Source organism: Hyaena hyaena, unplaced genomic scaffold (genome assembly GCF_003009895.1).
Source record: "Hyaena hyaena isolate Hyena2069 unplaced genomic scaffold, ASM300989v1 scaffold_65, whole genome shotgun sequence".
In the NCBI taxonomy this organism is placed as follows: Eukaryota; Metazoa; Chordata; class Mammalia; order Carnivora; family Hyaenidae; genus Hyaena; species Hyaena hyaena.
The window spans coordinates 1,025,090-1,051,004 of NW_024080697.1; the positions used below are offsets into that span (position 1 = coordinate 1,025,090).

Consider the following 25,915-nt stretch of genomic DNA (forward strand, 5'->3'; position numbering starts at 1 on the left):
GCTAATACTGCACTCCAGCCCCTCCCATCTTGCCTGTTCCAGGTCCTGTTTTCTTTTCCCCAAGTCAGAGGAGGCCAGCTGAGTCCTAGTCCAGGCCGGGATGATAGGCTGGACCCGGCAGCTCAGGGGTGGAGTGAGCAGGAGAGAGGGAGGCTTAGCTTCAAGGCCTCCCTCACCAAAGGGCTCCTTGGGGCCCCTGTGAGGCTCAATCTGAGATCCTTGGGTACCTTCAGTTGGCATCAGGGCTTCCCGAGCCCCCTAGACATTCCCTGGCCTGGGACGGACACACCTCTTGTCTAGACATTTGTTGCACTCGACTCCTTCCCCTGCTGCACTGCGTTCCTAAGTGGTACCCTTGCCCACACTGCCCCGGGCCCGGCCCAGCCTCCTTCCCAGCAGCTAGAGCAGCGGAAGTGCTTTGTAGGCCGCAGAGTGGTTATACGAGACAACGGGGTAGAGTATGGGGGATGCTCACCTCCAGCCACCCGAGGGCGGCAGTGCCCCTCCTGAGCGTCGTACTCCTCCAGGTCACTGGCACAGAGGCACAGGAAGGAGCCCTCCACATTCTCACAGAGCGCCGCCCCACACACCGCCAGCATGAGCTCACACTCGTTCACGTCTGCCAGGCACGAGGACAGGCTTGTGGGTGGAGAAGACGCAGCCTGTGCCCCCTGCCCCCCTGCCTCCAGCCCACTGGACAGATCCTCCTCTCTTCCCCGCAAAAGAAACAGACTAGGTCTTGGGAGAAGAGCAGAAGGGACCCAGCAGGAAGGAAGAACAGATGAACAGAGGACATGGGAAGGGAGAGAGGAGGAGAAGGGTGGCAGGAAAGGGTCATTAAATGGACACGGAGGAAGGGTTCCTCCCTCCGTGCACATTCTCCAGATGTGCCTCCTGAGACCCTGAGGTCTCCGGAGAAGGGGGTGCGCCTTCGCTAATATGCTTGCTCCCGCTGCTGCCAGAACATGGTCCTGTTTCTCCTACCAGCCTGGTCACGCTGCCCGCTATAGGGTGGAGCTGCAACCCCCCTTCCTTGCCCACTCTGTGAGGACCTATTATGGAGTCGTGTGACCTTAAACATTTCAGGAGGAGGGCCCTAGGTCCTCTATCCAGGACAGTCAAAGTGTGGAGATTGGCCCAAGGGCCTCCCGTTCCCTGGCCTAGAGGCTGGCTAGCCTGCAGGCTTCTCACCAACACATTCCCAGCCGGAGGCCGAAGTCTCGAAGCCCTGGTCACAGAGGCAGCGGAAGGAGCCGTCAGTGTTGTCACAGAAGCCGTGGCTCCCACACATGGTGTCGTTGGCACACTCGTCTATGTCTGTGGGACAGTGGGGACTAGGGTGTAGGGTGCACTCTTGCTCTGTTTGCTGAGAATACTTGGTCTATTGACACCAATGTCCATAAAAAGTGACTTCTAAACACAGGACAAGAACACTCTAACATTAACGTTCCTCTTCAGTTTTTGTGTAAGCCCTGCTCTTTGGAAAATATGCAGACTTCAAACAGCAAACTTCAAAACTGCAGAAACAGTGTCCTCAGTAGAAAGCAATTTTCAGCTGGATACGTGAAAGATAGGAGCCCTCAGCCCTCCTGCCTCCGACTCCCCATTCCTACTCACCGATGCAGTCTCCGGTCGGAGCCAGGTGAAAGCCAGGCTGGCAGCCCAGGACACAGCGGTAGGAGCCAGGGCTGTTCTCACACCTCCTGCCCTCACACACCGAATCTCCGTAGTCCTTACACTCGTCAATATCTGTCCCGAGAGCCAAGAGAGGGGGCAGAAGGGGGCAGGTTACTGCTTTGGCCCCACCTTTTTGGCATTACAAGGTCATGCTCCACAACCTTTGGGGTCCTTGATCTGTCCCAGATTACTGTGCTCAACTCCAAACCTTAAGTTCAGGATCATTTCTCCTGACCCAGTAGGGATGAGCATCTAGGAAGACAATTCTATGCTGTTTAGGAAAGCACCGAGTGCGTAGGCTTCTGTAATATATTTTTTCCTTCACCCCCTTCTCCCTATGGCAGAGTAGTTTATGCCTCTTTTTATATACAATCTTCACCAAAGAGTGCTACAGAAGATTGTCTTCATATCTGTCTCCCTTGCAATTTGAAGATTGTCCACAACTGTCTACTTTGCCCTAGCAAAAGACATTGAACCTAGCAGATGTTTAATAAATGCCTATTGGATCAATTTGGCTTTAAAAACTAGATTGTGTGCTCTGCTAGCACAAGGCTCATGATGGTCTTCATTTTGTCATCCGTGGATATGCCCGGAGTCAGCAGACGCTCAATAAACACATTCTCCATTGCATGATTGGCCTGTGGAAAGTGCTCTGCTTTCTGCAAGCTGCAGATCCTGGTCCCAGGGAGCTGAGGACCAGGCAGGGGTAGAGGTGGGCAGACGTGGGCAGAGCCCTGTCCACTCCCCCCTGGAGACCTTACCCTCACATTCCCCACTCTCTGGGGAGGGCTGGAAGCCTGTCTCACACAGACAGTTGAAGGAGCCCTCGGTGTTGACACAGTGTCCTCCCAGACACCGGTCTGTGACTGCACATTCGTCCACATCTAGAATAGAGACATCTGTCAGCAGACCCAGCCATGGGTCTCTGGGGCCCTAAGTAGTCCAAAGGAGAGCCAGAGAGTGCCTCAGGTTAGGGAAGAGCTAGAAGATCTGAGGAAGAGTCGGGAGCTGGAGGCCAGAGGCCAGGCTGGGGGAGGAGCCCCAGAACTGGGGCACTACCGAGGACAGCAAGGTGACAGCCAAAGGGTTCAGATGGCACATGTCTGTCATAGATATCATGGAGAGGCCCTGTTGAGTGCCTTCTTGAAACCTGGCTCCCTCTCTCAGCCTCCCACCTCCCATCCCTGGGTGGGGCCAGGAGCACTTTATTTCTAGTCTAGACATAGCCTCCAGCGCCCCCTGCTGCTGGAAAGTGGACATGGCTAAGCTGGCTTCTCACCCTGGCAGCTGGTGCCCCCCTCTGCGCTGGTGAAGCCTGGGGCACAGAGACAGAAGAAGGACCCATGGCTGTTGAGGCACTCGCCACGGGGCGCACAGTACTCCTCTCCCACGCACTCGTCCACATCTGCAAGAAGGTAGGTGTGGTGTCTCCCAGGCATGTTGCCCCCTCGCCCCCACACTCATCGTCCACGTTCCTGCTGGGGATCCAGAGCCACTCACCCTCACACACGGTGCCATTGGCCAGCTGGAAGCCTGCGGGACAGAGGCACTGATAGGAGCCAGCCGTGTTCTTGCACTCGCCTCCCAGGCAGCTGCTCTGGAAGTCTTCACACTCATCCACATCTGCAGGGTCACACAAGGTGGAAGGCAGCCCGTGGCAGCACCCTCCCCCGCCCTCCCCCCATCCCCCCACCCCCAAGGACAAGAACCAACAGGGAGGTCTCCAGAGGACCAGTCCCTTGCCTGAGGAGTCTGGACCCATAGGGGGCGCATCCCCTTATAAAGCAGCACAGCTGGGGGGCGCCTGGGTGGCTCAGTCGGTTGAGCATCTGACTTCAGCTCAGGGCATGATCTCACGGTTCGTGGGTTCGAGCCCCGCGGCGGGCTCTGTGCTGACAACTAGCTCAGAGCCTGGAGCCTGCTTTGGATTCTCTCTGACCCTCCCCTGCTCGCTCTCTCTCTCTCTCTCTCTCAAAAATAAATAAAAAAAAAAAAAAAAAAAAAGCACAGCTAGGAGGAGCCGGCGAGAGATCCTTGGGGAAGCAGTGTGCCTGCGGCTCCCTCCAGCTCTGCCCTAGCCCAGCAGCCTCTGGCTGGGCCTCTCCAGCTGCCCACACAGCAACCCCGGGGACACTTGGCCTCTCCCAGCAACCTTGGCCTACAGTGTCCAAATCCACTACCTTACCATGGCTGCGACGGCTTAGTTTTTCTGAGAAGCAGTGGTAAAACAAGTGAAGGAAACATACAGAGACCCTAAGAAGATACCAGGAACCAGGTTCTTTAAGTAGGCCTACAGAGTGCCTGGTACAGGCTGATATTTTCCAAAATACGGTCCCAGCTTCCCCCCTTACAAAGAACCCACGAAGCTTCATGTGGAACAAACTCCCCTGAAGCCCGTGATCCAGTGGCTCATTGGCCCACTAGAACCAGATTTGGAATTGCCTTCCCAGCTGCTGACGAGGGAAGGGTGAGAGTAGGTGTCCTCAGCTAGCCAGTCCAAGGTAGCCAGAGGGGCCCCTGGCCTGCAAGCAATCCCTGCTGCGTCTGGTCACTCCCTTCTCTAAGGGTGGTGAGGTAGTCTCCTGCACCCCATCTGTGCTCCCTCCCTCATGGTGGTGGGGGAAGGGAGTGCTCACCTTCACAGGTGTGGCCCAGGGGGTTGGGCCGGTAACCATCCCCACAGTCCCTGCAGGAGAAGGAGCCGGCAGCGTTGGTGCAGACTCCTGAGGGGCAGACTCCCGGAAAGGCACACTCGTCCAGGTCTGGGGCAGACAGCCAGCCAGTCACCCTGTGGGCCTGGGAGAGCTCCCTCTACCTGTCAAGGCAGGAAGCTCCCCACACACACGGCCTATAGGGCAGCCCTGGCAGCCTCTCCCCAGAATGCTCTGGGAGCAGCTCTACTATCAGCTTCCCTCCTGTCTCTGCGACTCCCTTTTTTTCCTCCTGTCCTCACCTCCAAACTTGGGGATGATGACAAGAGATGCTCTCCTTGGGGCCAAGTCCATTCATAGGGTCCTCTAGTCTAGTCTGGAGACCCCCCAGCATCAGCTCAAAGCTGGGGGACAAACGGAGTGTTCTTTGGGGGGTAAGAAGGCCTATATTCTTGATCCCCCTCTGCCAGCCCCTCCCTAGGTTTACCTTCGCAGGCAGTGCCATCTTCATTCACCCAGTACCCGCTCTCGCAGGCCGAGCAGGTGAAGGAGCCCTCGGTGTTGAGGCAGAGGCCCATGGGGCAGGAGGCCCGGCTGGCACACTCGTCGACATCTGAAACAGGCCATTGGGTTCTGTGTGGGACTCAGCAGGACAGACATGCCAGGACAGACGGAACGACAGGTGGGCAGGGGGAGGGGGAAGGACGGGTGGTGGCAGGATGTGTGGTTGCATCGGATGGTCAGGGATGTGGGACCAGGGCTGGATGAGGGGTGGGTGTGCAGAGGGAAGGAGCTGTAGGGTTTGCAGGGAGGAAGGGCGCTTCAGCATCCATGTACCTTGGCAGCCCTTCTCATCTGAGGTGACCTCGTAGCCCAGCTCACAAGAGCATCTAAAGGAGCCCTCCAGGTTGATGCACTTTCCATGGGCGCAGACCCCAGGGGTCAGACACTCATTTACATCTGTTGGAAGAGAAGTCCAAGATGGCAGCCTGGCCTCCTCTCCTTCATGTGGCCCCCACTGTCAGGCTTAGGGCATCTCAGTTATGAGGCCAGGAAGTCAGCATGGCCACCCTGGGGAGGCCATGAGGTTGTTCCTGCTCCTGGCCCCACCCACCTAGTTTAGGGCAGGGTGCCCTTCCCACCTGAGCCCACTGCAGCTCTATCTGGTAACACATAGCACTGTGCATGTCCTAGGAAAGGAGGCCAGGTTCCCCAGCACTGGGGCTGGTTTGGCCCGTCTGAGGACATCTGGAATGAAAAGTCCAAGACCCTTGGCTCCCCTTACAGTGGATCTGGACCTTTCTGACCTCCTATTTGCCAACCAAACTGGTGGGATTCCACATTCCCAGCCCAACAATCAGCTGCAATAGGTGAGTGGGCAATGCAGAGAGAAGCCAGTCTATGCCTGGGTGGCTGACTGGAGTCTCTCGGGCCTGGGAAATGCCTGCCCTCTCCAGAGCCTCAAGGTATTTATTCAGTTTAGTCCCTCCAGGCATTCTGAACCCTGGGCCTTTCTTCCTGATAGGACTGATGGGAAAGAACATTCTTCCTACAGCTGACATGTACCCCCCTCTGTAGGGAGCAGAGCACCCACTGTTGAGTTAGGTGTTCCTGTTTAGATATTGCTATTGAGATGCAGAAAAGCAGAAGACCCTCCTCCCTAGGGGCCATAGAAGGACTCGGCTGCCTGCTCACACCACCAGAGTCAGCCTTTTCCTAAGATTCTTGGCAACTCACTCTATCCTGTAGGATCCAGCCACAGAAGCTTTTGGAACCTTGGGCTGTAGCTCCTGGGTAGCTATGGACAAGGAACCAAGAGGCCCCCACCCAAGCTGATTCAGAGGGCAGAGCACCAGTAATTGAAGCACACCCATCTCATGCCCAACATCATGTGGGAACCCAGCCAGGTTATGGAAGACAATTGCCTCCAAGCCACTTCCCCCTGCCCATCTGCTTCCCTCCCTGTGTGTGGGCTCAACCAGAGGTCCCAAGGCCAAACAGCCCTCTTCCTGCCTTGGTGAGCAGCCCTCACCTACACAGCTCCCGCTCTGGCCCCGGTAGCCCTCCTCACAGGCTAGGCAAGTGTAGGAGCCGGGGGAGTTGACGCATCTCCCATCGGGGCAGGTGCCAGGGTGACGGCATTCGTTGATATCTGCAAAATAACATCCCCTCCCTTGGTCATCCCTGGGAACTGCAGCACATGGGTAGATCTGTGAGGAAGCAAATCCTTGACCCTGCCCTTGGTGGGGGAGGCAGATGGGGGAGAGGGAGGGATGCCGTTTCTGTACAGATGGAAACTAGGAAAAAGTGAGTGCTGTCTGGTGTTCCCAGCTCACCTCCCACCCACTGTCCTGGACAAGAGAGAGAGACAGAAGAACTTTAGAAAGGGAGACTCCCTGGGTGGGGCAAGAGGCTGTGGTCACCACAGCTCTGGGAGGGTGGGAGAGCTCTACTTCATAAGCTGGACTTTTGGGAAGGGCCTTCCTATCTGCCTTGGGGAATCCTGTTCCTTTACATTACTGGGTTGTACATGCTTAGTACAGCAGGTCCCAGAGAGCCCAGAATAGACCGCCAGCTGGGCAATGACGGCAAAATGGGCTTCCCTGCACCAGGAAATGAGGACTGAGGATGACCCCCAATCTCGGATGTGCCACAGACCAGCCCTGAGGCTGATGCAGAGTCAAGAGTGGAGGCTGGCAAGGCTTCTTGGCTGCAGAGACTTTTGTTCCAGGTGAGAACCATGTAGGGCTCCCAGCAGCCACCCTGCTGAGATTCGGGGGAGAGTCAGAAAGGATGAGCCTGGGCAGCAAGGAGGAGGACAGAGATCTTGCTCCCAGGAACTGCAGGCAGGGTTCTTCCTGATACGACCTGGCATATCCAGAATTCAAGGCACACAGGGGACTTGGGCTGACTTAGGGAGGTCATAACACAGGGATTACACTCTGGGTCAGGACTGCAGGAAGACACTATGTGCCTCCGGCTCAATTTGGAGGCTGCCAGTCACTATTTGTGACAGACAGACTGACTGAGCTCCAGAGGAAACGAGAGGATTTACTGTTCCCAAATGGGTAGTGTCATTCTCCTGGAGGAAGTCCACCAGCTTGTGCAGATTCAGAAGCTCGACTGCCCAAGAGGAAGACCTGCTCAGCACCCATGGAGGAAATGCAGGCGGCCGGGCCAAGGGTCAGAACACAGGCTTTCTGCAAAGGGACGAAAGCCAGCAGCTGCTGTGACAGAACAGGATACGGGCCCTGAGGTGGAGAGTGAAAATGATTCTCCTCTGAGGTTGTTTGGTCTGCAGAAGTCAGGCCACATCAAAGCCCTCTGTCCCAGGGCACCCGGGCCCTCTCAAGGCCAAAACTTCACCCTGAGGGCCCAGAAGAGGAAGGTATAGAGAGGGCAGGTAGTTATTCAGGTGGGTATCTGCAAGGAAATACCCAGACCCCGAGGCAATCTTGAGGACACTGAGATGAGGTTCATCTCTAGAAAGAGGGTAGCTAAGAGCCGCTGGTTGGGTTGTGGTGACACTGGGCTAACCTATTCTAAGGGTTTCTGAAAAGACAGAGATGGAGAGAATGAGACAGAAGAGGAGGACTGAAGCATCTAGGACCACCAACTTTGGCCCCTCAGGAGAAAGTTGCCAACACCATGCTCTGGGGACCTTAGCTGAGGTACCAGAAGAAGGATGGGCAAAGCCATTGGGAATGATAAGCAATCATTGCTTCAGGAGATAAAGAGAGAGGTGAGGACCCTTTTTTAAGACCACACTGAGGAAAAATGAAATCTTTGGATCTCTCCTACAGGGATCAGGTAGTGTAAGAAGGAGATTAGATTTACCAGGAGAAAACAGCCCTGATGTCTCTCCTACCCCAAACCTTCTGGGCACATCTGTGGAGGTGTTGCACAAAGTGTCCTATGCTGGGCATCAGGAGACTCTTGGTACTGACCCTGTTTACTAAATAGTCCAGCTTTCCCCCTGCTGGGCCAGAGTAGGCTTGTGCCTCCTGGTTCTTTCTCTCTTTAAGTTTATTTATTTTGAGAGAGAGAGAGAGCATGCATACAATGTAAGTGGGAGAGGGGCAGAGAGAGAGAGGGAGAGAAAGAATCCCAAGCAGGCCCTGTGCCATCAGTGCAGAGCCTGACATGGGGCTTGAACTCACAAACTGTGAGATCATGACTTGAGCTGAAATCAAGAGTCAGATGCTTGACTGGCTGAGTCACCCAGGCGTCCCATACCTCTTGGTTCTTTGGGTCGGACTAGGGCACTAGTGCTGTCTGATGAGCTATGATGTGCTATAATTTATGGACCAAGGCATAATTGTGAGCAACTCTTCCTTTCTTCCATGAAGACTGGCCACATTCAAGAGGCTGGCTATTCCTTTAGGCTAGTTCTAGAGGGAAGAAACATGAGGCAGGATCCCTAGCTGACCCATGACGGACACGTAGCATTGATCGGATGTCAACCTTGCTGTGTTCTAAGTCATGAAGCCTGGGGTCGCTTGTTAATGCAGCACAACGTAGTCTATCCCGGCACACCACTGCTGGCTTCCTTCCTCAGATCAGAGCCCCAGCCAGTGATTATTGTATGTGGGAGGTCTGTCAGCAATGTGAGAGGGAAGACAGAAGATCAAAGCAGCCCTTAGTCACCCCAGGAACCAAGGAAAGCCTCTCCCAAATGGGAGTGCATGTAACAGAGCCATCTGCCAAGCCCATCGAAAGGAGCCAGATAAAGATTCCGGATGAAGTAGATTTTACTTCTGACCAGTCCGTGTTAAGGGCAAAGGCTCTAATGTCACCAGATATCTTGAAGCTGTTCCACCAACCCCTTGGTATGTGGACTAGAGCTAGATTTTTTTCTCCCTAGTCTAGGGTTTGAATTTAAATCTAAAATTATTGTATATTTTGCTGAGCTCTAATACCGGGGTAGCTGGGGACAGGAGCTATTGGTCTCATTGTTATATTCCTAGCCCATGGCTGGGACAAGGCTGGTACTCAACCAATGTTGCTGACCAAAGAATGAGCCCACATGACCGAAACTTCATACATTATTGGTATGAGGTTCTGAAGAGACCCCAGAGGCCCCAGGGAAACAGGCACCCCAGGGACCAGCTTGCCAACTTGCCTGTACACTGGGAGGATCCTGGGTCTTCCCTAACCAGGGCTTCGTTCTTTGCATGAGGAACTGTAAGGTGCCCATCCCCATTCCTTGTGAGAGCACAGGGTGGGAGGGGAGGGCGCTCAGTCAGGGGCCAGAAGCTCAGGAGACCTGGAACGTGGTTGGGGGCACAGCAAAGCTCTGGAACCTGCAAGGGGATCCAACCCCTTTCCGTGGGAACCCAGAGTTTCTGGCATGACGGAAATGCCATTGAAACTTTGGATGGGCCGCTGTCCAGAGCTCTCAGGCCTTCCACCAGAGACACTGAATGTAAGTGGAGAGAGTGGTTTCTCAGTTGGAGTGAGAAGAAAGGGCGGGGAGGCGGAAATTGACTGGGCTCCCAGGGTGACGGCTGGGTCTGTGGTTACTGATGGAAACCTGGAGAAGTGTGCAGGCTACATCAGCTTTTCTTTCAGCAGACTGAATGTCTGCCCTGGGCCAGGAACTCAGCTTGACCTCCCAGCCGAGGTGTGTCTCGAACTTTTCCTCCAGAAGGGAAGGGGACAACGTGGAGGTGTGGACTGTGGTGTAAGGGGGTCTAGAGGTGAAAAAGAATGGGGCCTTCAGATAGAAACATTCCCCCCTATTCACTGAAGGTCTTGTTGTGTATATTAGCTTACTTGGTCCTCACAAGAACCTCTGAGATGGGCTTATGGTTTCCATTTTAAGATGTCAAGACAAGAGCCAAACCCAGGCCTGTCTCTACAGAGCCTCTGCCCTTAACATGGACTGGTGTGTATAAATATGATCTGTTTTAATGTCCTGGAATTTTCTTGGTTCATCTCCTTTGGGTTTGCTTTTCTTTTTGATAAAGTCTAATGTCAAATTTGTAATGTTGTCTGGGGCACCTGGGTGGTTCCGTCGGTTAAGTGTCTGACTTTGGCTCAGGTCATGATCTAATGGTTCATGGGTTCGAGCTCTGTGTTGGGCTCTGTGCTGACAGCTTGGAGCCTGGACCCTGCCTCACATTCTGTGTCTCCGTCTCTCTCTGCACCTCCCCTGCTTGCATTCTCTCTCTCTCTCTTTCAAAAATAAAAAAAAACATTAAAACATTTTAAAAAATGTAATGTTTTGATGCTTGAAAGAGGTAATCTGTCAAGTACGAGGACACCTCCTGGCACATAGTAGGCCCCCATCAACTCTCCATTCTCCTGGAAAATGCCAGGCTGTCTGACTCTATCATCCTTATGAGGACAAGAGAGAGCATTCTGGCTTTGGTCATGTGTAGGCCAGAGTATGAAAGGGAAATCACCAAGAGGGAGGCATTGAGATGAGAACATGACACCCTGGGGGTGCAGATAGAGAGTTGTCTGTCCTACACCCCCAGCCACCTCTCCCCTTTGCTAAGTAAGACCTTCTAGGACTCTGGACCTAGCTTCCCTGCTAATGGCATTGGGAAGGCACATCCTCCCTTCACAAGCTCTTCCCTCACCTCCAGGACCCTGTACAATCAGGCAAGTCCTTGCCAGGAAGAGCCTGGAGGCTGAGAGGTGTCTGGCCCTAACCTCAGATCCAGGACAGGATTTCTTTCCAGAGAGAGCCCTGATTTACCCTCATTTATTCCTGTCTCCACCAGTCTTAACACATAACCCAGGTCTCTTTTAAGCATTTGCCCTCCCCAGCCTGGCAAGGAGGTGGTAATGGGAAGTTGCCAAGAGCTGGCGTGATAGTGGCAGCTTCAAGCCAGTCTGTGGGGAGACTAATTGGCAGTGTCACAGCCACCTCTTGGCAGGGCCTGGGAAAGGCAGCAAGGGTTGGGGATCCATCAATCATTCTTCATTCACTCATTCAGCTAGCATTTGCTTACATTTGTCCAATGCGGGACATTTATCAGGTCCAGCCCCAAGGAGCTCCCAGCCCAAGAAGCTGTAGCAACTAGGTCATGGATGAGGCCACAAACACCTCCCAGACAGACCGGTTTCTCCTCTGTCATATAGGGGAGCAGTGTGACTCAGGCAAGGGGAAGAGGTGTACAGAGGGATATTCCCAGGGTCTCATGCATATAAAGTTGCTGTGCCCCCCTGCTGTGGGGGGCCCTGGGGAGGGACCAAGAGACGGTAGGGCGGCCAGCAGCCCTCCCATATCCCATTTCTTACCTTGACAGTGTCCCTTCCTGACCATGATGTAGCCCTGGTCACACTGGCAGTGGTATGAACCCTCAGTGTTGGTGCATCGTCCCCCGCTGCACACCCCTGGCTGCTCACACTCATCTATGTCTGTGAACACACAGGAAAGTCCTGGGTTAGTGCAGGGGTCCTGGGCCATCCCTTCAGAGGCCCAGGACAAGTTGCCCATGCTGAGGGCCAGGCAGGAAAAGCATCCTTGCTGCAGCCATGATTGGTGGGAGGCTCTTATGCCAGGTCTGAGACTGATCTAGCTCAGGCCCCTGCAAATTCTGAGGGCCCTTTGAGAGTATCTTTGGGAACTCTCAAAGCTGTCTTCTCACCCTGAGGTAAAGGCTGGTCTTGAGGACAGATGACAGTCCACATGGCATGATCTGAAGGGACCAGTAAAGCCCCCTTCTAACCCCAGGGCACCCTCTGAAGGTCTGATGCTGGAGTCCTTAAGGGTGTTCTTACAGGTTAGGGATTAAGCAGCCAGAGAGATAGCATCTTAGGCAGCCATGGATCTACTGAAGTGGTTTATTCCACTGTCCCAAAGCATACTGGTGTCCCAAGGTGGCTCAAAAGCCTGACCCTGGTCGTGTGACTCCCCTGCTTAAATCCCCCTTGGGGTTCCCTGCTGCTTCAGTATGGCTCACAAGGCCTTTGCCACTTGGCCCCAGCCTTGCTGTGTTTGCTGATCCCCACCGGTCTGCCACCAAGCCTTTGTTCATACAAATGTCTCCACTTGGAGTATCTTTCTTGGCCTCAATGGTCAGCAGCGTCCTACCCCCACTGGTTCAATTGATCCACTCGAGGTTGCTCCGGCCCCCCCCCTATTCCTTGTCCCCACAGTCAAATCAATGGACGATTTACCTTTGCCCCCTCCCCACCTCCCATCCCCCAATCCCCAGCGCTGGTTCAAACACTTCATGGGGGTCCCTAGGCAGATCAAATGAGATAATCCGAGTGAAGGGTCCAGCACAGCGCCTGCCTGACAAAGGGAAAGCACTGAAGAAATGTTAGCTATTATTATTCTAGCATTAAATCTACCATATAAAATCTGATCTCCGAGGCCTGGCATGTGCGATCTTTCATGATCTGGTCCTTGTCTGCTTCTGCTTGTTTGGTGCCTACCTCCGAGCCTCAGCCTACTCCTGAGCTCGGGCATGTCCTGCTGGCCTGCCCAGAGTGGCTTCCTGCCCACCAGCTTGGCTGCCTCCTACTCATCTCTCAGGTGAGGCTGACCTCTCCCCTCCACCCCATATGTCCCTTCCCAGGGTTCCCTTAGGACGCAGCCAAGTAGTGACTGTTCATTTACTTGCTTTTTCCCCGTACTGCTGAGAATGTCTCTTATTATCCCAATGTCCCTAATGTCCAGCACAGAACCCCAAATAATGCCTGTTGCATGAATGAAATACTAATCATTTGTTTACAGACAGTGTTTTCCTCTGGGTGGTACTCTATAACACTGTAGTGCCCAGCGGCATCATTGGCAGAAGGGGTAAAACTCACACCCCCAGGCCCACATCCAGGAATTCTACCCTTGCAGTACTGGACCCTTCACTGTAATAACTCTAAGGGCATTTCTCAGATAACTTGTCCTCACTTTGAGAAGCTGGGATCCCAGTGAAAGAGGAAAGAGAACCCAGAGGCAGAGCCACACGTGGGTACTTGATGAAGAGCCCACAGACCGGGTGGCTCAGTCGGTTAAGCGTCCGACTTTGGCTCAGGTCATCATCTCGCGGTTCATGGGTTTGAGCCCCGTGTCGGGCTCTGTGCTGACAGACAGCTCAGAGCCTGGAGCCTGCTTCGGACTCTGTGTCTCCCTCCCTCTCTGACCCTCCCCTGCTCACGCTGTCTCTCTCTCTCTCTCTCAGAAATAAAACATTAAACAAATTTTAAAACATACTATAAAAGGTGAAACTAACTTTTATGAAAGAAAGCATGCAAGTATATCTTTGTGGCCTTGGGATGGGGAAGGGCTTCTTAAATAAAGCCCTAAAAGCATAAAAAATAAGGCCAAAAGGTGAATTTCAATATGTTAGAATTACAGATTTCTGTTAAAAAGGACAGGTGGATAAGGTTAACAGAGGATGAAATGAGAGACTTGCAATATCTAAACCCAGGCAAGAATCTGGAGTATATAAGGAACTCCCAAAGAGCCACAGGGAAAACCAGCAGCCACTGGAAAACTGAGCAGAAAAATAGGAACAAGCAATTTTCAGATCAGAAACCCCAAGGCTAATGTATGAAGAGATGCTCATATTTATTAGTAAAGTAAATGTTGTTTTTAAAGTTTTGTTTATTTATTGAGAGAGAGAGAGAGAGAGAACCAGCTGGGGGGTGCAGGGAGAGAGAGAGACAGAGGATCTGAAGCAGGCTCTGTTCTGACAGCACAGAGTCCGATGTGGGGCTGGAATTCATGAACCATAAAATCATGAACTGAGCCGAAGTTGGATGCTTAACTGAATGAGCCACCCAGGCGCCCTGTAAAGTAAATGTTTTAAAAAATACTTAGGAGCGGGGGATGGGCATAGAGGAGGACACTTATGGGGATGAGCACTGAGTGTTATGTGGAAACTAATTTGACAATAAACTATTTGTAAAAAAAAAAAAAATACTTAGGAGCACCTGGGTAGCTCAGTTGGTTGAGCGTCTGACTCTTGATCTCAGCTCAGGTCATGATCTCAGGGTTTGTGAGTTTGAGCCTTGCATCAGGCCCTTGCTGGCAGTGTGGAGCCTGCTTGGGACCCTGTCTCTCTCTGTGCTTCCCCTGCTCTCTCCCGCTCTCAAAATAGAGAAATAAAATATAAAAATTATTTAATATCCAAACAATGTATAACAATTATATTAATTTTAATTCTAGAAATTGTTATAATTTATATTAATTCATTGTATAAGTTAATGCAATAATTCATACATAATTTAATAATGAGATGTTGCTTTATAAGATTGGCAGGATTTAGAAAGTGGATGTTATCCTGAATAAGGACCCATCAAGGGACAGCCAAGCCCCACTGGGTGAAGCAGTGAGGCTGACCTTGAGCTCCCTCCCCAGCTGCTGGGGCTGGCAGAGACATCCTGGACTGGTGACACCATTTCCTGCAGCGGCCACTGCCTGTCCCCGGCCGGTGCCGCAGGCTGGGCCTGCGGAGAGCAGTGCCTCTGACCTACACCTGCCAGTGCTGCTGAGTCACCTCCCTGAGACCCAGCCGAGTGCATTGCCACCTTCTGCTTGTAAACCTCTACTGGCCACCCACTGCCTTCAGGATGGGGTCCAAACCCTTCAGCCTGGCACTCAAGACTTCCCAAACTGGCCCCAGCTCCTGCCACTTCCTCCACAGACCACACGTTCCCAGTCACACTGGATTTGTCATTATTCCCAGAGCCTGCCAGGCTTGGTCACTACTCTGCCCTCTGCAGAAATGATCCCCTTTCTCTGGAATACTCCCTGCTATCCCCATTCCTTCGCCGTGCATGTTGTTGGAAGCAAACCATGCTTTGGGGCCAGAATGACTTTGATTCTGTTTCTAGCTCTGCCACCACTAGGTACGAGGGCCCTGGGTATTTCAACTCACCTCCGAGAGCCTCAGTTTGCTTAACTATGAAATGGGGTAAGGATTTCTACCGAATGGAGTTGGGAAAATGAGCTTCATACGATTAAGTGCTTAGGACAGTGTGAGCAAACAGGAAGTGCTTGTGAAATGGTAGCTAGGACCATTCCGCCTCAGTTCCAACACTCCTTCAGCGAAACCTGCCTCCATTCTGCCACGCAGAGCCAGCTGCTTCCTCATCTGGACCCCACAGCACCCCACGCACACGCTGTACTCTTCGTAGTATCCCAGAGCTCACGTGGTAGCCGGCACGCGGGTGCTCACACGTGGTGTGAATGAGGGCCACGTGTCATTCCTCCACCCTGATTAAGTTAGCTGCGTGTTCTCCCCTCCTCCCTTTCCCTCATATCAGGCGAGGGGACCCAGATGGGCTTGGTCTCTGTAGACCAGATCTTTGGGGGACTAGAACCTGGGGTCCCTGGTAAGGTCAGGATACACAGCCTCCTGGCCTCCAGGGCCAGACAGTGGGTGACTGCTGGGCTGCCCCGGCCAGAACCAGCAACGCGAGCCCCAGGAAGAGTTCTCCAGTGAAGTGTTCCAGCTGGGTTATGCATCGTAAGGCCCGGCCTGGAAAGTGCCTCATCATATTCTCTGTGAGCTCATTCATAAAAACGTATGCACAGGAGTTTTGCGTTGCAGCACAAATGCTGGATAGTCAGGGGTTTGTGTTGGAAGCCTCTCTGCCCAGGGGCCCCGTGTGGGGGGCCAGGCCTTCCCAGGGAAACGCAAACACTTGCCAGCTCCCTGAGCTGCTGAAGACCCGCGCTCCTCTTGCAAAGCCTGCTCCCCGCTGTGCCAGGAGTCCCAGCCGGTGTCTTCATGTGCCTCCCTCCTTACCCAAAATGAAAGTGGCTCCTCATCATTCAGAATTTGGGGAACCAGACTTTAGTTCTCATCTCCAGCCCATGTCCCCAGACCCCTCACACTCTTGGCTCCAGCCACACCTCCTTGGGGCCTTTGTGAATGGTGCGGTCTTTCCATTCTGAAACTCCCCTTCTGGTCTCAGGGTAGGGGTCGGCTTCCTCCCAGGGCCAGGTCACTGCCCTGTTTCTGTTCTCACAGCTCCCATGCTCCACACACTGCAGAGCAGTGGCTGGGTGCTGTGAACGCCTGGATCCTCTTCTACCTCAGTACTCTCTAGGGGAGAGTATTGCCTTGGCTTACCTTGGCATTCCTGTGTGGCCCCTGAGGTGGCCAGCGTGTAGCCAGGGTAGCAGAAGCAGGAATAGGAGCCCACTCGGTTGACACAGCGCCCTCTTCCTGCACAGGGGTCCCTCAGGCACTCGTTGTCATCTGGGAGGAAGGTGGGGAGGGAGGTCAGGGAGACCTTTCTTTGGGTACCTGCCAGCAACCTGCCCATGCTAGGAGCTGGACAGGGGGTGGTGCTGTGGTCGAGGAGGGGCTGAGGGAGCAGAGGAAGCCAGGCAGAAGCAGAATCTCTAAGGCTGGGGTCACAGTCCGCCCACAGGGACCACTCACGCACCAAGGGCCTGGGCCAGTGGCCCAGCACTTCCTCCCTGCCCATGTCCCCCATCCCCAGTGGCCTTCTGATCACTTCCTTTCTTTCAAGGCACAGTGGATGTTTCTCTCTTGAATAAAAATATTGAGGAGGTGGTCAGTGGAGACCTCTCCAACGAGGGTAGGCCTTGCTCTGCTCTGTGGGCAGCAGGATGGCTAGTTGGAGGCGTGGGCTGATCTCGGAGCTGAGGGCTCCAGGAATGGGTCAGGGGCCCTGGGGGGCTTCCCACTCTTCTGGGGTCCTGGAGACTCATCCGATGGTGCTCTCAGAGACTGGTCTCCCCAAGGTTAAGGTTAGCTCTGTCTATAGCGACGGCATTCTTTTTCAACTCATCGAAGCTCACAGCACTGCTTGGACCTTCTGTTGCCTGGACTCTTGACTCTGTCCCCAGTCACTGAGCGAGCCCAGGATGCCCGAGTGCCTACCCGTGCAGTAGGCCTGGCTGGGGTGCAGCTGGTAGCCGGGGCTGCAGATGCATTTGTACCCATCTGGGAGGTTCACACAAGTTCCAGGGCCGCAGATGTTGGTGGCTCCAGCGGCGCATCGGTCAACGCCTGTGACAGAGCAAGGCAGAGGTCATGGTGGAGTGAGGACAGGGGAAGGCATGGGGAGAGTGGGGGGGGCAGGGCACAGGGGCCTCAGAGGACCCACAGAAGCCTCACCCCTCTCTCGGCTGGGCCCTCCCATATCCACATGTAGCATGGCCTGGTATAAGGTCCCATGGCATACCTCCCAGGACCCTGAGTCCTGGCGGGGGCTGGGGGGAGCTCCCAGTAATGCATCCCCCTGACCACGACCCAGTGGGCTCCACTAGCCCGTGTCCCAGCACAGGATCTCCCCTGCAGAGGCCTCCAGCCTGACCTCTCTCTGAATAAGGGCTCAGCTCTCACCACAGTCCCCAGAGACAGAGCTGGTAAGTAGGGTGCTGAGGGAGAACTGCCAGAAGTGGGCTGGGGACAATTGAGCAAGGCCTTGAATGCCATGTTCAGACAGGCCTAGGAGAAAGGGGATCATGCAAGGAGGAGTATGATCAGGGCTGTCTCCAAAATACCCCTCATCTGGCTATGCCATCCTGCTCAGAAAGGTAGCAAATGGCTGATGGACTGGGTGGGGAGGCATGGGGGGCTCTCAGAAAACCTATTGAAGTAATTTAAACAAGGACTGCCTGGGTGGTGTGGGGAGGCAGATGCTGAATTCAGAAACAGTTTGTTGACTTACCCGGACTCAGCGCTGAGGCTGTAGGGAGGGCATAGACTCTAGCTTTTTTGAACTGTGTCCTTAATACTAGAAAAGTCCCTGGTACCTAAAGCATGCTGAGTGAACCACTGAGTGAGTGAGTGAGTGACATGTCCAGCATCTGTGTCTGCCCCGAGGTCGCGGCCGGAAGCCCACATACTCAGGGCTCCCTTGCCCTGCCCCACAGTACCAAGGTCACCCTGGAGGCCCAGGGGAGTGGGTGGGGGCGATGCCTGTGTCAGTGCACAGCAGGGCTTCACAGCATTTGCTAAACGGGACAGAACTGAATGTGCACACTGGCCTGTTGGCAAGGCTACCCCGTCCCTGGCCTGACTCCAAGTCTGGGTCAGCTTGGGGGTTATAGGGACCCCATGCCGGGTTCTAAATATCCTCCCAGAGGGGTGAGGTTGGGGGAAGGCAGGGGAGAAGGGGGATTAAGCTGTGGGTGGTGACGGAGGAGGGGATTGTGTACCCCCCACAGAGCTGAGAGCCACTGCTTGAGCCTCCCCTGGGCTCTTCCTCCTGCCCCCTGTCCCTGCCTCCAGGCCCATTTTCCCTGTCGGAGAATCCCCCAAGGGAGCCCCTTAACTCAGCTTATCTTGCCTGCCCAGCAGAGGGGGACAAGGACGCTCCCTGGAGCAGTGCACTGAGCACGAAGGAGAGAGGTCCTGGAAAGGGCAGCAGGACACCCTGGTTCAGGCCTGGGTAGGCCAGCCCCCTCCTCCACCCCACACTCTCTGGACTGTTCCTTCGGCCTGCCGCCTGCCGGCTGGCCCTGGTCTCTCTTTGTTAGATGAACTCCGGAAATCCCGCCTCCCGAGGTGAGCTCGGTCTGTGAGGTTAAGAGATCAGCCAGCCCCTGATGAGGCACACGTGAGGGTGCACGTGAGGGCACACGCATGTGAGCACACGCGTGCACAGGGAGCAGCAGTTCCGCAAACAATGAGCCTTTGAGGAGGGCACATTCCAGAGCAAGGTGGATTTGCCAGGGATCTCCCCCTCACCGCACCCCTCACCATTGCGGCCGGCTAGAGAGCGGGAGCCCAGGCTCCCAGACAGTTAAACAACCTTGAGAACAGAACCACTTTCCTTCCCGAAAGTCGGCCGGCCCTGTGGGCAGGAGGCTGCCCTCCACCAGGACACTCAGCTGACTCAGGGTCAACAGCTGGGGGAAGCGAGGCTCCCGGAGGCTCCAGAGGCTCCTTGCGAGGGCCCCCGGGTTCTCCTAGAAGATCTCTGAGTAAGAGGCGTTCCGGAGGCCTTTCTCTTTCTCCTTCCCCACTTGACTGGTGCTCCCCACAGAACTCCTGTGTTCATTAGGGGTGCCCTATGATGAGATGAGCAGGGATTCACTAGAGACTGTTCATCTGGTGGGCAAGGAGGCCCTGCAGTTGGCTCTGACCAGCCACACTTCACCAGGCCGACGGCAGGTACCTGCGGGGCCCAGGGCCTCCAGCCCGTCATAGGGGGCGGTCACTTGCTCTTCTTCCTGGCTTTCTGGAATCTCCTGTCCAGGAAGTGGTGGTGTTGGTCTTTCTATGGCATCTCCTGCGATGGGGGAGAGGAGAGAGCAGCTGGGCCATGGCCCCTTCCACTTGTCTTCACACCCCCGGACAGTGCTCCCTCCAGAGATGCTGGCAGTGGCCCTTCCCGCTTCCCGCTCATCCAGCTGCAGGACCAGGCGTGGAGCCTCGGGTGGGTTCTGTCCTGACTTCCCTATCTGTCTGCTCCAGATAGAGTCAGAGAATCTGAGAGCTCTAACGGGCCCTAACACAAATCCGGTCTCAGCTTCCGTTTCACAGGTTAGGAGACATGCTCGTGGGAACGACCACCTGTCCAAGGCCAGCTAGCTTGCTGGAGACAGACCCTTGAACAGTGCCCTGTCCCCAACCCTGGTGGCCCTCTGCAAGCTGGCCTCTGCAGAGCTCCAACCTTTTCCCAAGGGGAGACAGGCCCCTGGGGAAGGGCTCCGGGGACCCAACCGGCCCCAGCTTCAGCCAGCACTTCCTCTTTGGTCTCGTTTATATGCCAAGTGGCACCATGAAATGCAGAAAGGGTGTTGTGGCTAGGGAAATATTTGCATCTCGATGTCTTTCACCAACCTTACAGCACCTTAGGTATATAGAACCCCCAGAAAAATAGCCTTCACATGTCACACCATCCACGACCTCATCTGGTTTGAGCCCCACGCCTCAGCCTGTGTTACAAACTCTGTGGTCTCTCCTTCCCTCCCTTCTGCTTTCTGGGAGCTGCTAGGAGGAGGGACTCACCTGGGACCCAGGCAGGTACTTGGGTAACATTGGTTGTGACCTGCACAGAAAGAGAAGGTCACTGTTGATTCCTTTGTCACCCTTCTTGACATGCTTTCTTCTGCCACACTCGCCCCTGCGTCCAGGCTTCTTGCCCACGTCACTTACTCACTTTCTCATTCATTCTAGGTAGTGATGAGTTCTTCCTAGATGCTGGGCATTCTGCCAGCACATTCTGTCCACTGTCTGAATTAATCTGCCCAACTAGCCTATGGTAGTAGCTTGTAATGATTCAGTGAACTGATGATGTATGTGGCGTGCCAGACCTGTGTTACGTCAGCAGTGCTCAATGATCTCTGAGCCCAGACAAAGCCACAGAAGCTCTGGGGGTTAACTAGCCTACCTAGGATCACAGGACCAGTGCGGTGAAGCCAAGACCCCAGGCCATACCTGCTGTCCCTCACCACAGCTCACAGACAGCAGCAGTGAGCCAGGAGGAGAGAAGGGACAGGGGATGACAGCAGGCCAGGAGCATGGCTGGGGGCTATATAGACACAGAAGTAGACTCTGGTCTGGGAGGACAACACATGATTCTCCAGGGAGAGAAGCGGCTCACTGGAGGAGCGGGGTTTGGGGACAGTCAGGTAGGTAGGTTGGAGGGTCAGGGGATGGGGTAGGGCCTGGCGAGGGAAAAAGCAGGTTCACTCTCCTGGGATGTCTTTCCAGAAGGACATTTGGTTCCTCCCAGGGGAGTCTTGGGTGTGGGGAAGGGAGCGAAGGGGTATGAGGCCAGCCACAGCCCTGCTCTACTTTCCCACAAGCCACCCACAGAGGAGATCTTGTAAGCAAACCAGGCTCAGAAAGCGCCGAGTCCAGAATTCATCTGGAACCGGTTCTAGACTTTATCTGCAGTATAGGACATGTTCCTACTTCCTTTCTGTAGGTGGCCCCAGAGCACCCCAAATGAAAGACTGACTGCATGAGAGCTGTTGTTCTGACTTCCCTTGGGGTAAAACCAGGTCTTCGGGTGACTGCCCCCCACCCCCACCCCCACACCAGCATCTCTCCAGGTAACACCCCACATATACCCTCTCGGTCTCCCTTTCCTCCTTTGGGGGACACTGCCCTGCAGCCTCAGTGGCTACTCTGCCCCCCTCTCTGGCACGCTTGCCCAACCCTTGGTGGGTGGATGCACTCACCTGGCCGGCCTGGGCGTCTCCTGGGAGGGAAAGGAAAGAGCATGAGCTCATGGAGGAGAGGGGCTGCCTTCTTCCCTCTACCCACAGCCAGGTTTGTTGAGTCACTGACCTCCTGACCTGTTCCCAGAGGTCAGCGGTGGAGAGAGTGCAGCCTCTGCCCCTCTTGGCCTGCAGGGACTGGCCACCACAGACCCTAGAATGCCAGGTCTGGAGGGCCTAAGAGGTGGCTCCCTGGGTGAGAGGAAGCCTTCAGCCTTCCCCTAAGGCGTCTGTGACAGGAGTTCCACCCCTTCCCGGGCTGATCCACCCATCTGTCCTGACTGTAACCTTCCTCTTTGCTCTGCCACCTCCTCCTTCTCAAGCCTCCCGGCCACACCAGCTCACTCCGCCTCTGGGCTGCGGCCCAGGGCAACAGTTCTAGCAAGAGAGGCTCTGCTCCTCGCCTGGCCAGCGTCCAGTCCCCATGACTGGGGCTCTGTCCGGACTCCCCTGTCTGTTTCAGATTCCTGGAGCAATTTGGCCATCATGTAGCTCCCCTGGTCCTAGTATGTCCTTGGCCTCCTGTGCTCGGTGCTACCAGTAACCTGGGCGCACTTGCTGCGTGACTTCCCAGGGCTCCTGCCAGGGGTGCCTCAGGCCATCTCTTCCCAGCCTGTGCCTCCCGGGCCCAAGGCGGCTGAGCTGGCATTGGCGCTTTGACTATAAGGCCAGGGGAGGCAATCAACTGTGCCCAGACTCCCCAGGACCTTCCTGCTAGCCCTTCAGGCCTAGCAGCAAGCACCAGCGCCGGAAGCTGCATGGCCCGGGGCCAGGGGCCAGAAAGGACTGATGGGTTGGAGTGGGGGTTGCTGCTGACCTCTCCCACTTCCACCAGCAGCCCTTGGGATGTGGGCACCTTTGACCCCATATGGGAGGAGAAGGAGGTGAGGCCTTCCCCTCCTGCCAGGCCAGGAGAGCAGGCTCCCTGCACTGCTGCTCTCGACTCCCCCCCTCCCCACAATGCTCCAGAGCTGGGAAGCCACGGATCCAAGATAGACACTGAGTGGCTCTTTGAGGGGGAAGAAGAATCCCTCAGGCACCTCCCCCAATCCAGATACCCTTGTCAGAGATGGTCTCAGCCTCCAGCCAGGTATCAGTGACTGCTCGGAGCGGCTGCCTCTCCGCTGGCCTGAGCAGGGTCCCATAGCTCTTCTGTGCTTGCTCCCTGGAGGGCCTGGCCAGTTCCTCCTCCTCGGCTTTCCTCATGGCCAGGCGGATATGTGAGCTGGAGTAGGTGTAGCCGTGGCCAGCAGGGCAGATCTCCCTGAAGCCCTCTGCAAGGTCACGGGTCAGAGGACAAGCTGAGAGGTGCTGTTCCTGCAGGAGCCCAGGGTCCTTCCTTCCCTCCCTTTGGGGGACAAGCTGTTGTGGCAGCAAGGGAGGAGGGAGCCAGGTTGGGGTAAGGAGTTGAGCAGGAAGGATGGAAGATAAGCATCTTCTGGCTGGAAGTGAAGTCCAGGTGGGAGAAAATGGCCGCTGGCTCGGAGGAAGCCCCTTGGTGGCCAGAGCTGAGATGAGGAAAGGTGCTTACCTGTGCCAGGGAGGGGACATCTCTCGCACTTGCTGCCCCAAGCTTTGCCCACTCGGCTGCAGCAGCAGATCTGCTTGGTGATGCTCTGGGCCAAAGGCAGGGTGCAGGTGCCAGCCCCCAGCGACCGGTAGCACAGCCCCTGCTGCATGGAGATGGCCTTGTCGGCTGCAAAAGACACAGCAGGTGGGGTGGGCAGGTGGCAAGTCACGGGGGAAATGGGGGGGGGTGGAGGGGCAGTCGATGGGAGTGGCTGCTGGCGGTACACCCAACAGCTGGCCTGGGCCAAGTCTCAATCTGCAGGTTTGGGCCCTGAAAGCACTCAAAAGAATGTTGGGAGGAATAACCACAGTGGAAGGCTTTGGTCTATCTCCTTGGGTTACCTGTTTGAGGGGCCCCTTGATTCCCACTCTCCTAGGGAGAGCCTGAGGGCAGGAAATTGGGATGTACGTGCCTGTCTCCAGGTGCCAAGTTTACAAGGATTTACAAAAACCCACCACAGGCCTGGGGTTTGGTGGGGAGCAGTGTGCCCTAGGGCCAGAGTCACCCTGGGGAGATGGGACAAGGTGAGAGCCAAAGGCTTGATGAGGAGCTTTGAGGACAGGGACCCTGTCCTGACCATCTTTGTAGCCCAGGTGCCCTGTGCAGTGTCTGGTGCATGCGGATGCTCAGTAAATTCTCGCTGGACCGATGTGCATGGATGGTTAGATCCACAAATCAAAATCCTGCGGACCACTGTGAGTGTGAGTTATGCTGAGTTTACATGATAATAATACCACCACCATTGTCTCCTTTTTCATCTTTTGATAATGAATATTAAAGACTACCCTCCCTTATGTTATCTTAATGGAAGACAAAGAGGCCACGCCATGCTGGAATGGACTGAATTCCTTGTAGGGCCGGATAAAGGGACAAGAAATGGCGGAGAAGACAACACTCAAAGCTAAGGAGTTAATGACCCTGGGGAAGTCAAAGTCAGGGCCCAGGACTCAGCAGAGCAAGTTCCAATCCCTGCTTCACCAGGAGCTATGTGACCTCCCTGGGCTTTACTGTCTTCGTGTGTTAATTCCATGGGGAGTAGACACCTGTGTTCCTGCCTGCTTGGCATCTATGCTCCTCTATTCTAGTATTAGCACCTTGGCTTTCCTCTGCCAAGTGGAGTAGAGGCAACTCTACTTCCTAGCTGAAAGAGTCCATAGCTCTGGTCACAGTGAGTGGGTCAGGGATGGGCACTTGACCAAGTATGCCCAATAATAATCAGCTTTGGGACTTTCCATGGATTATTAGAAAAGAAAGGCTTTTTATTTCCCTATTTTTAATGTTTATTTATTTTTGAGAGAGAGACAGAGTGAAAGCAGAGGAGAGGCAGAGGGAGACACAGAATCCAAAGCAGGCTTCAGGCTCTGAGCTGTCAGCATAGAGCCCGATATGGGGCTTGAACTCATGAACCGTGAGATCATGACCTGAGCCAAAGTCAGACACTCCACTGATGGAGCCACCTGGGGGGGGTCCAATTTCTCTTATTTTTTTTTTTTAATTTTTTTTAAAATTTTTTTATTTATTTCTAGGAGAGAGAGAGAGAGACAGCGTGAGCAGGGGAGGGTCAGAGAGAGAGGGAGACACAGACTCTGAAATAGGCTCCAGGCTCTGAGCTGGCAGTCAGCACAGAGCCCGACGCAGGGCTCGAACCCACGAACCGCGAGATCATGACCTAAGCGAAAGTCGGACGCTTTACCGACTAAGCCACCCAGGCACCCCTAATTTCTCTATTTTTAAATTGGAGTGTGTGAGGCTGGGAGATGTAGGCCTGGAGTGTCTGAGTGTCTGGGGGCCACCTTTGAAGAAATTATGAAATCAACACAAAGGAAACAGAGCAAGAGGCATCCTAAAGACACTGTGTATGCGTGGATCCAACCGAGCCTGAGGCATACCTACCCCTGGACTTCCTAGTTGTGTGGACCAATCAATTATTTTTGCTTACAGTGGTTTGAGCTGGGTTTCTGTCACTTGCAATCCAAAGATGCCTACCTAGTATACTCTCTCCTCCTCCTCCTCCTTCTTTATTTAAGTAATTTCTATACCCAATGCGGGGTTCAATGTCATGACCACAAGATCAACAGTTACATGTTCCTCTGACTGAGCCAGCCAGGCACCCCCTGTCTGATACACTTTCTTCACAATGACGTATGTGAAAGTGCCTTATCAGTGGTCATGTGCTACATACACAGACCAATCACGGGTCAGAGCATAAGCCTGGGTCTCCAGCTATATTCTATGCTTTGGGCAGCTACTTCCTTTACAATACTGTAGGGAGTAGCTCAGTGCTTATATATTTTTTTAAGTTTATTTATTTTGAGAGAGAGAGAGAGAGAATGCACATGCACACACAAGTGGGGAAAGGGCAGAAAGAGGGAGAGAGAGAATCCCAAGCAGGCTCTACACCACCAGTGTGGTGGCTCTTGGTCCTTTTGAGCCCCAGGGCAGAGGGGACCTGGCTGAACATATCAGGAGGCTGCCCCAGCACAGAGGGACCCTTGTAGACTGCTCTACTGGCCCTGGTCAGGTGGCAGAGAAGAGGGCAAAGCTCAGAAATGAAGGGGAAAAAAACTTCATGCCTGTCCCCTTCCACCGACAGAGGTAAATCATCAGCTGGAGGGGGTAACAGTAGGGAGGGAGAAATGATAAAGAACACCCAAGGGCCATCTCTGCCTCCCTGTATTAAGGGTTTCTTTCTGGCACTAATAAGTGAAGAAGTCACTTCAGGTGTTAAATATGCCTGCCCAAGAAAGCAATCTCAAGTGGGGGGTGAGATGAGGAAAAGGCAGTGCTAGATGCTTCTCAAGGCCTTGATCACATGTCTTGTCACCATCAAGTCTTCCTGAGAGCCGCCAGACATGGTCTCCCCACTCGGGGCCTCCTCACTCTCTGGGTGTCCCCTCTTAA

The 25,915-nt window shown here is 54.4% G+C and overlaps 1 protein-coding gene across 1 annotated transcript in view; it reads right to left on the bottom strand.

The window, feature by feature from the left end:
• Positions 1-25,915, bottom strand: part of LTBP2 (latent transforming growth factor beta binding protein 2) — a 103,817-nt gene that overhangs the window by 7,252 nt on the left and 70,650 nt on the right. Inside the window, 18 exon segments of the mRNA XM_039232223.1 lie at positions 476-619; positions 1,192-1,317; positions 1,618-1,749; positions 2,439-2,561; positions 2,957-3,082; positions 3,178-3,300; positions 4,314-4,439; positions 4,816-4,941; positions 5,166-5,288; positions 6,361-6,480; positions 11,580-11,699; positions 16,367-16,495; positions 17,147-17,275; positions 19,392-19,505; positions 20,228-20,267; positions 21,406-21,425; positions 22,503-22,718; positions 22,976-23,140. Coding sequence (XP_039088154.1) covers positions 476-619; positions 1,192-1,317; positions 1,618-1,749; positions 2,439-2,561; positions 2,957-3,082; positions 3,178-3,300; positions 4,314-4,439; positions 4,816-4,941; positions 5,166-5,288; positions 6,361-6,480; positions 11,580-11,699; positions 16,367-16,495; positions 17,147-17,275; positions 19,392-19,505; positions 20,228-20,267; positions 21,406-21,425; positions 22,503-22,718; positions 22,976-23,140 — 2,202 coding nt within the window.